The 13,663-nt window shown below is 40.0% G+C and overlaps 2 protein-coding genes across 3 annotated transcripts; both read right to left on the bottom strand.

Annotated features, from left to right (window-relative positions):
• Positions 1–1,125: 1,125 nt before the first annotated feature.
• dmrt2a (doublesex and mab-3 related transcription factor 2a) lies at positions 1,126–4,426 on the bottom strand. Of its 2 annotated transcripts, none has more exons than XM_027029417.3 (4): positions 4,231–4,426; positions 3,597–4,013; positions 3,111–3,213; positions 1,126–2,545 (listed from the first exon to the last, which is right to left on the bottom strand). In XM_027029417.3, the coding sequence occupies exons 2-4, from the start codon at positions 3,945–3,947 to the stop codon at positions 1,431–1,433; spliced, it is 1,569 nt and encodes a 522-aa protein (XP_026885218.2). In that variant the 5' UTR covers positions 3,948–4,013; positions 4,231–4,426; the 3' UTR covers positions 1,126–1,430. The 2 variants fall into 2 exon arrangements, with proteins under 2 accessions (XP_026885218.2, XP_081570241.1); XM_081714115.1 differs by lacking the exon at positions 4,231–4,426 and adding an exon at positions 2,896–2,960 and having other exon boundaries at positions 3,597–3,621.
• A 4,524-nt stretch (positions 4,427–8,950) lies between these two features.
• Positions 8,951–13,352, bottom strand: dmrt3a (doublesex and mab-3 related transcription factor 3a). Its single transcript, XM_027029072.3, has 2 exons — positions 12,440–13,352; positions 8,951–10,757 (listed from the first exon to the last, which is right to left on the bottom strand). Exons 1-2 carry the CDS (start codon positions 12,831–12,833, stop codon positions 9,784–9,786), a joined length of 1,368 nt encoding a protein of 455 aa, XP_026884873.1. The 5' UTR covers positions 12,834–13,352; the 3' UTR covers positions 8,951–9,783.
• Between the last annotated feature and the right edge of the window lie 311 nt (positions 13,353–13,663).

Raw genomic sequence — 13,663 nt, 5'->3', positions numbered from 1 at the left:
GTTTGAAGAAAGCTCAAAGAATGCAACTGAATGCAGACTTAGGCTGAATAGATAATTCTCCCAAGAATCAGGGTTCTTCATCTTATACAACTGCCATGTTTGGACACGTGTGTTCAAGCCATCTTAGTGTCCTGTGTCAGCTGAATGGTCAAAGGGTTTGAAAGGGGAAAAAAGCTGTAGAATTGTAAAACATACACAATTTATGGACCTCTCAAGTTTCTGTAGAAAGATGGGGAGATGGCATCTGTGATACATATTCACATAACTCATGTCTAGAGCAGGTGTTCTGTGTCTAAAGTGTTCTAAATAAATGTAACCTGCTTTTCCACAAACTAATGCTCACATATTAAGATGTATGCACATGTATCAGATGTATAACAACAAATTAGTTATCTATGTGGACAATGGTAAACATTGTAGGGTTACCATAGATTTTCACGCTAAATATCATGACCTAATGTTTGAAAGGTCATTAAAAACGTACAATGTACATTATGTTTATACTAGAGTTACAATGGTGAACACCCCAAGAAGATTAAATAATAGTCCCTGATATAACACAACACCAGAGATTTTTTTTGTACATGGTGCAAAAAGTACTTAGTGATCTATAAATTGAAAACAAATGTTTCAGCCCCTTATTCTATTATCAGTGTCTCTATTTAAAAGGTTTTAATTCCTTCATTGATTATAACTTTAAGGTAACCAGGTAAATATTTGGTTAAAATTATTTTTAAAAATGGATTAAGATGGGGTAAATTGTATGTGTTAAGATACTGACTGTCTACTGTCCACTGCAATCCAAACATTTGGTTTTATACATATAATTGTATGTTTTTTATTATGAGCTCTACTCCTAAATCTATTGCTTTACTATTTATCTCACTGGAATTATCATGAGTGTTTCTTCTGGATAATGTTTGTTTGTTCATGTTTCAAACAATTTAAAAGTTGGCTTGAAGAGATTTTTTGTAATGAGTTGAAAATATGCAAATAAAATATATGATAATAATAAAGCAAAACTGAGTTTCTAATATTAAAAATGTAAAGGTGTAACATATAAGGCAACATCTCTAATGATGTAGGACAAAATATATTACAACATAACATCTTTTGTATGTTTTTTCACCATTTTATTGACACATTTTAAAGTAGAAAATTATCAATACATTTAAATACTCTACACTGATTTACAACATGCTTCTGTCACATACTATTGTATTTACAAAGCTATTTACACAAGTATTAAAGGAGCTGAACAGATTACTTAGAAGGATGAATACATGAATGCTATAAATCAACTCATCCAGCTGTTTAATCCCATACAAATACAACCATAAATGTCAAGACAATCTATTTCTGTCTGTGTTTGAATAAATACACAGTATCTTGAAGATCCTAGTCCATAAGTACATTTTTTACACAGGCATTTACTGGGATGCTCGAGTGACAGGGAGTGAGGGCCGTTTTAATATGGCTTCCACCGAAAATGACAATGGCTCACTGGAAGACACCTTCATGTCCGTTGACTTGACCGGGAAGTCTTTAACTGCTCTCTCAGAACTTTTCAAAGAGCTTAGATCTTTAGCCGAGACATCCCTGTACTTCTTAGCGGCCTCCTCCAATAGGTCTTTGCAGTAGGGCCTCCTCAGTTCTGAACCCTTGTCACTCAGGGTCTGCTGGATCAGAGAGTGAAAGGAGTTGAGCTTCATGGAGAGTGTGTGCTTGGCGCTGTCCTTGCTCATCTTGTTTAACACATGCTCATGGCCACCTGGGTGCAGTGGGCTACCAGCGAATGACTGTCCACAGGCCCGCCTGGGCGGCGAGAAGGCCGAGCGCTCCCTGCCACTCTGGCTCAGCCCATCAGCAGATGCGGGCTGCGCCTCACCGGCCTCCATAGCCACCCGCGAGCCTTCAAGTCGGGCAGCGGCAGTGCCAGGCTCCTGCTCGGGCGAATGGCTCTCGCCAGAAGCCATCATCTTGGGGTCCCAGACAGCACCAGGTTTGAGGTTCTGCACGGTGGTGGCGTTGAGGAGACACTGCTGGTAGAGCAGTGCATCGCCCAGGCTGCTGGCGCCGCCACCTCCACCGCCAGCACGGGGCCACATCATGTAGCGAGGCGAGAGCGGGTACTGGCGGTATGTGGTGGCCACACTCACATTGGAGGAGATCAGCTCCACATTGGCTGCCCCACCAGATGCAGCCGCCGCTGCTCCATAGCCCAGTGACAAGTCCAGGCAGCCGGGCAGGAAGCCACACAGGTCCTTGGAGGGTGGCTCGGGCACTGCAGGAGCTGTCGCCGCTGAGAACGCTGTCTTGTAGGAGTTGTATTCGGCCGCATGCACCACACTGCCGGGGAGGAAGAGCGAAGCGGTGGCGGATTGGTTGGACTCCAGCAGCTCACGCTCTTTGTACTCCCGCTCCAGCATAATGGTCTCCAGCTCCTTGTCGGCAAAGGCTCGTCGCTTCCTCATGCGGTCACTCAGCGGTGGAGGCAGACTTGGCGCAGTGCCCAGAAAAGGGTCAGACTGCACTGGCCGGTAGCCTGCAAGAAACAAGCCAGCTTAGACCTTGAGACCCACTAACCCAGAACAGTCGCGTGTGCAAGTGTAGAGTAATGGATTTATAATACCATGCATATCAAATGGAACAGAATTCATACATTTGCTTAATTGTTCTGGGTAAAAATAAATAAAGCCCATGCAGTCCTTTGTAGTTTGCACTTTCATTCTGTTTCCTTAGTTAAATAAATGTCTTTTATTTCTTTTAGGCATCCAGTGCTTACTTCTAAAGCATTCAAGCAATAAAATCTATTGTTGAGTATCACAGAATACTGCTGCTGACAACATATTTCATGCAACACATTTCCAGTTCTATTAAAAGAGAGATGCTTACTGAATTAAAATGTCCATTTAGAAACCAAGAGAATTAAAGAGACAGGGAAAGAAATCCAAGAATAGCTGAGAGAGAGAGAACAGGAATATATTAGCTTGTCAAGGAATAGAAAAGAGGGATGAATGTAATGAATAAAAGGGCAGATTTTGAAGCATGTTAAAGCAGCCATAACGCCACCCTGTTATTGTCAGTAATATTCTTTTATGTGCACTCACCTTCTAAGATACTTTTGGCCAGCATGGTGGATGGGCGGATGTGCCTTTGAAAGATATTCCGTCTTTCAGCTTGTACTGGCTTTCCTGATATCCCTTTCTTATCCTAAAATTGGAAAATGGGCCAATGAGCATATAATTTATTTTATAATCTACTGATTTATTCATATTATAATGTAACACTTAATTTAACTTACATTATATTCGTTGCTAGAATTTTGGGTCGTCAGACATAGGTAGTCTATCTGCTATTTCTTTGCTGTTTATTAAGTATTAACATTTTTCTGATGCACATACATCTTTATATTTTTCTGCCACATTTAAGAAATATATGGATTCTATTTAGCAAATTTTAACTTCCAATTAAAGCGCTAAATATAAACCATTTGACTTGATACCACCACGACAACCATGGCCTTACTGTAACCGGTTTCATTATATTTAAATACGGTTCCGATATTAAGAAAATCCTATTCTAGGGAATCTTACCTCTGTAGCTTGCTGTCTTCTTAGCGCAACCTGAGCGGCCATGACGCGCTGTCGTTCCACGACCAAAAGGCAGTTAGCGCACTGGCAGTCTCTCCACCTGCAGAACCTCTTGTGTCCTTTGAGACAAGACACCACTCCGTGGTTCCTACAACGCGCGCACTTAGGCGTGCGGCTAAGTTTTTTTTGGTCTCCTGAACCATGATTTGCGTGTCCGGCTTTGTCATCCTCTTTGGTGCCTAGGTCCTCCTCTCCGGCACTAGATAACGCTGTGGTGAAACCCGTTTGGTCATCGCTCTCCGTTTCGAGACTTTCCACGTCGATTTCAAATTCAGGACCGGAGAGCTCCGTCATGTTGGCTGGTCCAATTTGGACGGGTCCGGAATAACTCGGTTGTTGTTTTATTGTTATTGATGCCGCCTAAAACAAAAAGTAGCAACTGAGTTCATTCCACTCAACGACTGAGCTGATTAGAGTCTAGCGATAAAGTGTTCGTCGATACAACGCAAATACGTTTAACCTGTTTATTCACAGGAAAGCTCAATATGACTGTAAAAATGAACGCACATTTCATTATATCTCTAAGGTTATGGAGCATACATGCAATAACTACAGCTTTATCAAATAGGCTACTTACCTCGTCAAAAGCGCGCACCAGTGGACGTTCAGAAGAGATACCCTTGTCTACACCAGAGCTCAGTAATTTTAAAAGCTCTCTTTAATAGCCTGTACGGTGGGGTGAGTTAAAAGACTCCACCTCTGAAATCGATTTTCTTTGCAGTGCAGAAGAACGCGAACCCGAGCAGAGCAGTGCTTTGGTGTAGTGATTTTTGACGCTGCCTCAGCGACAGAAATTATCTCATGCTTTCAACCCAAGACGCCTCCTCTTAAGGGCCACTGCTCTTTCGCTCTGATTGGCTCGCTGTCAACAGCATGGCCCCATTGGTTGTGTCAGACTTTCTCCATCGATTGACTTCTTAATGGGATGAAGTTACAAATAAAACAATTCCGGGAAATTATCAGCTAATCGCCAGCCAAAGAGGTGTCCCTACACGTTAAAAGGAAGAGACGATTTACTGTGTTCATCTATCAGTAAAACCGCTAATGTCAAGCTCGTTCAGGGTTAATTCCACTGAAGTTCAGTCTCGGGATTACTTTGTGCCAGCAATAATTACGTTTCGTTCTAAATGTTGCGTTGAAAGAATTACACGAATTACATGTTAACATATATGCAGGGGATGGAGCCCATGATTTCATTAACATGAGCGAGTTTGACCCAGAGAGGAATAATCACCAACTGTTTATTTTGCCACTCACATTAGCAAGCAGCCCTCCGATTTGTCTGAAATTTGCAAGCGGCAGGCCTATATTAAGTAGTGATATTTCGTTAGATTGTGTTTGTTAATGCTAATGTCACCACTATTGAAACTATTCAAATTATCACTCGAAAATGCAAAATTTGGTTATTGTTTTCATCTCTATTCAAACAACCCTCAAAGCTTAATGGTAAGCCTACATATTCTACTTATGGAAAGAATACACACAGATTTGTCTACCAGTAATTAATTAAAACCAAAGGTACGTATTTGTACTATATTATTGGTGTAAGTGAAATTTAGTGTAAGTAATAAAAAAAAACAGTTTACAAAGGCAATTGCATGGGTAACTTCACAATTACATCTTTATAAATTAAATCAAACTGTCAGAATGTTTTCGAAATTAACCTGCCTCTCACTTCAGGTATTCTCTCTGAAAGTATATATTTGTAATTTTCCATGTATTATTTTGGGCTACAGATGCGTTCAGTTTCGCTGTCCTGTTGTTAAAAGTGTGCACATCCATATTTAATCCGCTATACTAGTAGTTGTTAGAAAGAAATGAGAGTCAAACTATTATTGCCAATTGCCAAGATTTAGCTGATGCATTTACAAAATGTGCTCAATGGATTCGGCAAAATTAATGAATTGATACAACAAATGAGACTGTAAAAATCAAGTCAACATGCAAGAAAGACACACAAAACACCTCGGCCTTTGTTCCGATCGACCTACCATGTGTGAAGCCTCTCATAACAAAGTAAAGTCAGATGCCACTTAAGAATAACACCCCAGGAACATTGCTACTGTCTGAGATAACGGAGACGTAGTCCTGCAAGGGACACAGTGAAAGCACGCTATGTTCAATTCTTACTTAAGACATAGCTCGACAGAACAACAATTAAGCCAAGGTAAAAATAATGCAGTTTTACTTTAGGATGGGTTCTATTTAATGTCGACACCCCATTATCCTAGTTATAATCTTTAAATTGCGACTAACGAAAAGAGCTTTGCTCTTTTAAAAAGGAGTACATTGTAATTTAAATAGATAAAGAACGTTGGAAGCAGAGTGGCAGTGAAAAAAATCTCCTTATGTAACACATTTAATAAATCCATCCACATAATACAATACTCAATGGCTGAACGAACTTATTATTTTTAATTGTTAATAGTTAAAGATAAGTTTGGTTCATCCCTCGTTAAAATGTCAGTTTATAAATGATTTGTTCGTGCTTTTACGCCATCTGCGTCACAGAAGTGCGTTTCAAGGGATGAAAGCATTCACAAAATAATCCGGTTTTGACACACAGCTGGAGTTATTTACAGCGTATGTGTGTACGCGAGCGCCCTAACCCGCGATGAAAATTAAAGATGTTATATACAAATCACCAATTGTTGGTAGATTTTCACCAGCTGCCAAAAGTGATACCATCGTCCATTCCAGCATATTTATGAGACAAAATTACACACTGATTTTCAAAAACTACGTTTTACTGAGTTCTATCTCTCTTAATTTAGAAACACTGCCAAAATTTGTTCCAAGAGTTGTTTCAGTCAGGACTGTGATTTAAACCGAGTGTTAACGGTAGTCTGGACTTGTCACGAAGCCATTCAGACACGCATGTGGTAAAGATGTTAGACGTGCAGGTGCAGCGTTGTCGCTCCGCCCTGCCTGCTTAATTTATTTGCAAGGTTATGGTCAGCCAAACCGAAAACCAAACTGCTACCATGGGGGAATCTCCATATAGAGAATGCTTTGATCCTCCCTGTTGCAATTGCATTAACACAGATTTGTATGTCATATAGAAATACCTCTTACTTTGTGAAAATCGAGGTTTTGAGCAAAAACAGTTTTTCTTTCTTTTTTCTTTTTTTCAGGATATAATTAAAATAGATAGATAGATAGATAGATAGATAGATAGATAGATAGATAGATAGATAGATAGATAGATAGATAGATAGATAGATAGATAGATAGATAGATAGATAGATAGATAGATAGATAGACGGTGCACTGTATTGAATCGAATGAAATATGCATTTCAGAAAAATTCATTTACTCTTCACGTTGAATGACAATAACGCATGTGGCGCTTCTGCGCGACACCCTGAACGCGACTCCATCGGAGTGCGGAAGATCTGGAGGGCCTGTTATGTTAAATAGCATTTAAGGAAGCTTGATGGATTAGTAATACGTGTTTTCTGCTGAATGCTATACCAGCCATAATTTGTCTGTCTATTTGAGGACAACGAAAGTTGTTGACTTAGTGGCTCATATTCAAATGCCTGCGCAATAAGCCTTCTCTCGGTTAAGTCAACAAATGAGCTGAATGCTGCAACACCTGCACATTCAGACATTTGGGACTAAGACTAGCAAATTTTTTCAAACCTGTAAAACTCACTGGATGTTACATATAGGCATGCATATTATATAATAAACTTGTGTAATGAACCATATTAGACAAAAAACTAACATATTATTATTATTGTTGTTGTTGTTGTTGTTGTTGTTGTTGTTATTATTATTAATAATAATAATAGTCATCATCATATTGATTATATTACTAGTAGTAATGTTAATTTATTAGACAGCATTATTTGGCTTACTACAACATTACTTTTAACATTTAACAAGTTGGGTAATACTGCATCTTAAATCTGATTTTCAATTATTCTTTTAGAAACCTGATATATTAATAACACATACAGCTCATACAGCTATTTATTTATACAACTTATATACTTATCTTAGTGGTACCTTCCAGCACCCAGTGCCTTTCCGGCAGTTAAACTCCATTAACATGTCCATATGTTAACCGTGTTGTAAAAATTCTATACACATTAGAGAACATGGGAACTAAAAATGTGTGCCAGGAATTGCACAATTATTGCATTTAACCGGATGAACGCAAGATGGCACCATAGAATCACTCTGAAGTAAATGCTACGGCAGAATTGAAAACCACTGTACCGGGATCCTGTTTCCCAAACTCATAGTAGTGTTAGGGTCATATTAATTAAGCGAGACAATGTTCAGTGTAATTTTAAACAACACGTTTTTTAAACTACTTAAGTTCTCAGTCAACATAGCTTTTGATAAATGATAACAAATAAGCCTCGACTACATCCTGTCAGAATCAAACGTTGTTTTCGCTAAAACAAGGGACTCCAGTATGAGTGATAAGGTAGCGTATTTTGAAGAATATATTATTTTATTTGTTATTTCTAAGCTAAATGTTTTGTAGGTCTACATATCCTAATTCTGTTCTTTTGCCAGAACGTCTTAGCGTAGATTGTCTAATACTACTACAAGGCTCATTAGTGTACTGCTACAAGTCTAAGCGTTCTGCTTAGTGTATGTCTTTTATTCTTCGCGTGTTTCTTTTATTAAATAATAGTTTAAACGTGTCGTTTGCTTCGGTAATTCTACAAATACACAGCCGGTTTTGTCTATTATGGTCTAAAATACACCACTAGATGGAGCAATTTGCTCATTTTTGTTCCAATAAATTGTATGAACTGGTAAAAAAAAACAAAAAAAAAACAAAACACTTTTCAGTCCCCGCCTCCAGCGCCTGTCTCATATATAATTGTAGGATAGCCAAAGTTGAATAACGACCACAACCAGATTTAAGAAGAGCTCACTCGTGGCCCTTAAATACGCTAAAAGCGTTCGGAATTTAGCCGACTGTTTTGCCCCTTTGCGTTTTAAGGTTAAAAGAGGTCTTCCCTGCTGGAGAAACATAAAAATGCAAGCCACACGAAGTAGCATTTAATAAGCGTGTGAGCAGCAGTCTCATATTTGTAACCACAAGGTAACACTAACTGAGTTCTGCGTGGTACATCAAAGACTATTTCTGTGATTAAAAGCGGTCACCACCATGGGAAAAAAAATGGATGAAACGTATGATTCAAACAGTAACTTTTTTCGGGTATCAGTGTAAGTGCATTCATTAATATAGCGCATACCGTGCAAGCACTTCGTTATCATATACACAGAACTTGACGAAATTCAAAGGTCACACACCCCAAATACGCTTATTGCCCAGTTTTATTATTTTGGTCATATTGTTATGTACAGTACACAGGTTAAGGCCAATTAAAGTTGCACTGTAGTTTCGTTTTATTATAGCCAGTTCAGCGGATAAATTCAAATCCGATAGGAAATTATTAAAATTCTGCTTATAAACTGTAAAAGGGTTAAGTTGTTCTGCATGTACTCAGTGGGGGCAACGAAATTAGACTATATTCAGTCATCACTGTTTTTATCGGTTATGCTGTTATTATACTATTACATTTTATATTTAAGAAATATTTGGAGAATTATCGTTATCTGCTGAAATGACTCCACCCCTTACCAGCAAATCTACAACTTCTTATTTGTAATTACAAAATTCAGTAATATCCCAATAGTGTTACCAAATAGTGCCTTTCACAATTGTGTGTAATTTTCTACAACTTATCTACATTCATTTCACTTAAATGACAATGACAATTCAAAGTATGTATTCAACATATACATTTACATGCTTTATTGTTTCATTATTTCTACATTGCATTGCTATTCACAGTACATTTCATGCAAAGTGGAATTAGTGGTTATTTTTCACAGACTAATGGTCAGTCAGTCACACTTTTTGGTCAGGTCAAGCTGGTGATTTTATGTGTAGATGTTACAGACAACTGCACTAGTACGTTCACACATTGCACTGCACAAACATCTTACTTCAAAGAGACACATAATACATTATGTAATGTACAATATATTTTTCATAAAGCTCCTACAACGGCAAAATGTGCCATATGTCTTTTTTCAGTTCCATTTACAACACTTTTGGTACATTAGCTCACTTCCCCATGTTGACAGGCAGAGGTTAGGCGGACGTACTAAGGATTCTGGAGTCCGAGGAGTCAGACCTCTCATCATACTCCTCATCGGGTGCATATATCGTCTGTTTAGCCACGACTGGGCAGCCATCCTCCTGCATGCTGAGCCGGTGCTCCTCTTGTGCTGCCCTGGACGTTAGGAGTGGCGAGGTGCGGAATACCCCGGGCGAGGGGCCAGAGAAGGGTGAAATGTATTGCGAGCGGAGCTGGTACTGCTGCTGCAGGGTCATGGTATTCCACAGAGTCACATCATTGTGCACAAAGGGGCCCGCCTGGCTGCGGCTCAGTGAGTTGCGCAGCATCAATGGGTAGCGGGGCGACTGGGGGAAGCTGGGCTGCAGTGGCATGCCCAGTGGACCCGGCACCACACCTCCAGGTGATTCAGGCGAGAAGCGCAGCGAGTCGGGCACACGGAAGGCTGAGCCCACCGACCATTTGGAGGAGGAGACTGGGTATGAGGTGAGCGGGTGCTCAAAAAGGTGCCCATTAGAGGGCAGGACCAGGGCTTCAGAGGTGTCAGGTGAGGTCTTGTCCACCTTTGTGGCAGGGCGACTGGAGAGGAGGACCTCAATAGCACCCACCAGGTCTCCACCACAGCCCCGAAGGATCAGCTCCAGCACAGCTGGCTTGTGGGTGGGAAAGATCTTCTTCAGCACTTCCAGGGGTGGGCGGTTGGCCCGCAAGTTGAAGGGGAGGGATACAGAGCCTGAGAGGCCCTCGATTAGGAGGTTTGGTTCGGAGGGAAACTTGGGACTGTCAGTCTTTGGCTCGGGGTCGACACAGGCCTTGGGCAGTGCATAGCGGGGCTCCTCGGGGTGGGGAGGGGGCTCAGGGGTGTCGGGCGTGTAGCAGGAACTGGGTTTGGGCTCCTCAGGGGAGCTAGCGGGTTCCTGCTCCCGATCACTGGCGCTGCCGCTGTTCTCTCCTCCGGACTGCTCAGCAGATAGATCCTCACTCAGCTCTGAAACACACAAATGAGTACAGCTTTCTAAATCTATGTGCACAAACATGAAATAAAATGCATGCACTGGGCATAAGTGCAGTAAAAGGAGTTTTAAATTTACACAGGTAAGAAAAGCTAATAATGTAACTTCAAGAATTATGGTTTGAAACTGTAATGGTTTACATAAGAAACTACATAACTACATAAGAAAAAACATTTTTATAAAACATACTTTAAGGGAGAAAATGGTATAATATATTATAAACAATATGGTTCAGACTCACTGCTCATTTCTAATAGGCTAAATAGAAATTAATTTAGTCAGTCATTAAAACAATTTAAATAGCATTTATATATGTATGATTTCAAATAGAGCAAAATTAAGGTTAAACATGTTGGCTAATCCCTAGTAGCATACGTATTGTATATAATACCACATATTATTGACGTTAATAAAAATAAAAAATTTAAAAACACAGGCGGAATATGTAGTTTCGAGTCACTTTCATCAATAATGGACCCTGAACTGGACCTCAGCACTACAGAGACTGAAAGCAACATTCCTCTGATAGGTTACTCGCCTGTCAGCTCTAAGATTATTTATATCGGCTGACTTTATTTCCTCTAAAAGCTGTTAACACAAAACTGCTGACTGGCTATCACTGAGAGATTTGTTGTAGATTAAACTTCACCACCTTTTGCAAACTGATTGCCTGTTATTTGGTAACATTTCACTTGAGTTTTGATCTTTCCCAAAAATTATTGTTATTGCGTTCGATTCGGCGCTGTCCCGCCTTGATTACTGTAATCTTTGAAACGATCAAATATCATCTTATTGAAATGAGCCTGAAGGAAAGTCGATATCACACTGGCTCGGCTTCGCGTCCTACCGTGTTGTCCAATTTTGTCGTATCCTAACTCATAATCTCACGTGAGTTTTTGAATTATATTAGGCTATTTATAAATAAGAATACGAGAAACTGTTTTTACTTAAAAGGAAACCGGCATACCTAAACTAAAACTGGATAGTAAAAAAGATGAAAAGTTGTGTTGGCTTCCTTAGAATGAGGAACACACACACACACACACACACACACACACACACACACACACACACACACACACACACACACACACACACACATATATATATATATATATATATATATATATATATATATATATATATATATATATATATATATATATATATATATATTGGCGTATTATTAATATTGTCATTACCGTTACCATACTTTATCACATAGCACTTTGCTACAAAAACATGGATGTTTCCTTATTTAAAAAATCTCAGTATGAAAAATATACTGAATAGACTAACTCAGTTGCGTGAACACTGTTTTTGGAAATACATAGTCTAGAAAATATTTTCACCTGGAAAACGTGCAAATGTAATCTCTGTATAGTTGCATTAGCATCTTACTAAAATAATACTCTAAAATCAATCATCAGACATCCTCCATTAGAGTTCACTCTATGTAAATGTCAAAGTCAAATTAAATTATATAGCGCTTTTTACAAGACGTGTTGTCACAACATTGTTTAAAACGTACATCAAGCAAGCTAAAGTAAATTATCTGGATGTCTATAACATATTGAATGTTCAGATAAAAATGTATAAATACCACGACAAAACAAAACGCCACAAATAATTTTTTTAAATGGCCAGATTATTTTACCCTGTGGTAGTTGTGGGGTAATTGGGTCGGCTGTCCATCGCAAGTCAATGTTGCTGGTTCGTGGCGGTGCGGTCTGGGCGGCCTCGCCGCCTCCAGTTCCAACGGCGATGCCTGGTAGCGCTCTCAGCGACTCTGGAATGAGACTCTCCAAGCTCTCGTTCGCCTGCTGCCGCCGTAGCGCGACCTGGGCCGCCATAACCCGCTGGCGCTCGATGATAAGAATGCATTTCTCGCAAGTACAGTCCTTAAACCGGCAGTAGCGCTTGTGACCTTTTAGCCAGGAAAGCACCCCGTGGTTCCTGCAACGGGCACACTTGGGCGTCCTCTGGAGGGGCGCTCTTGGCTGGGAGACCGGGCCCCCCATGTAGAGGTAGGGTGAACCGTAGCCATTCATTTCACACAAGTCAGATGGACGTTCGTTTCCAACAGTGCCAGAGCGGCGAGTGCATCAGATAAGGTTCGGAGGCAGAGTGCTGTCAGTAGTCAGGAGATCAGGCCCCTTTTGCTACTCGCTACACTCGTGATAAAGAGGTGTTGACTCAAAGACAAGGATCCACCTTTTCCCCGGCAATAAAGACGTGCATCAGGGAATACTCCACGCACTAATGGAAGCGAGTAACTTCACGTTATCTCTCTCATCACTGTCATAAGCAGATCGGATCCTCAGGGAATGAAGGAATACGCCTAACCCTCACGAATCTGACTAAAAGATAGATATAGCTATAAAATATTTCGTCTTGTAATCTCTTGGGTGCACAATTTAAAAAAAATACTTATTTTTGAAAGAAAAAAACTCTATAAGAAAAACATTACTTGTAAAAAAAAAACTTTGAAAAGAAAAAAAACTAAGAAAACAGTGAAGCGTGTGTCCCGTCCCTGTAAAAAGAAGAACAGCGACCGAGTAATCTATTCCTAATACTACAATGACCAAAATGCTGCCCGCTTCATAATTTGTGAACATTTCGAGTGGACAGCAACCTGATCCTAAGCAATTATTACAACATGCTTAAGGAAGGTCTTAGAGCTGCAGCAATTTCAAAAAATCAACTGGGAATATGCCAAAGAATGCATCCCGTCTTGACATCGCCGCTGAGAGCTTCGCATGAATACGGTGAAACCAGTCGGTAGACCACTTTGTTTAACCACATGCTGAGAAACCGAATTAAACAGAAAAGAAATAATATGCTGGTTTGCATATGAATATGTGCTTAACTTATTCCCATG

Source organism: Electrophorus electricus, chromosome 5 (genome assembly GCF_041902795.1).
Source record: "Electrophorus electricus isolate QZ-2024a chromosome 5, ASM4190279v1, whole genome shotgun sequence".
Classification (NCBI taxonomy): domain Eukaryota; kingdom Metazoa; phylum Chordata; class Actinopteri; order Gymnotiformes; family Gymnotidae; genus Electrophorus; species Electrophorus electricus.
This window is presented reverse-complemented; position numbering and strand designations above follow the sequence as displayed.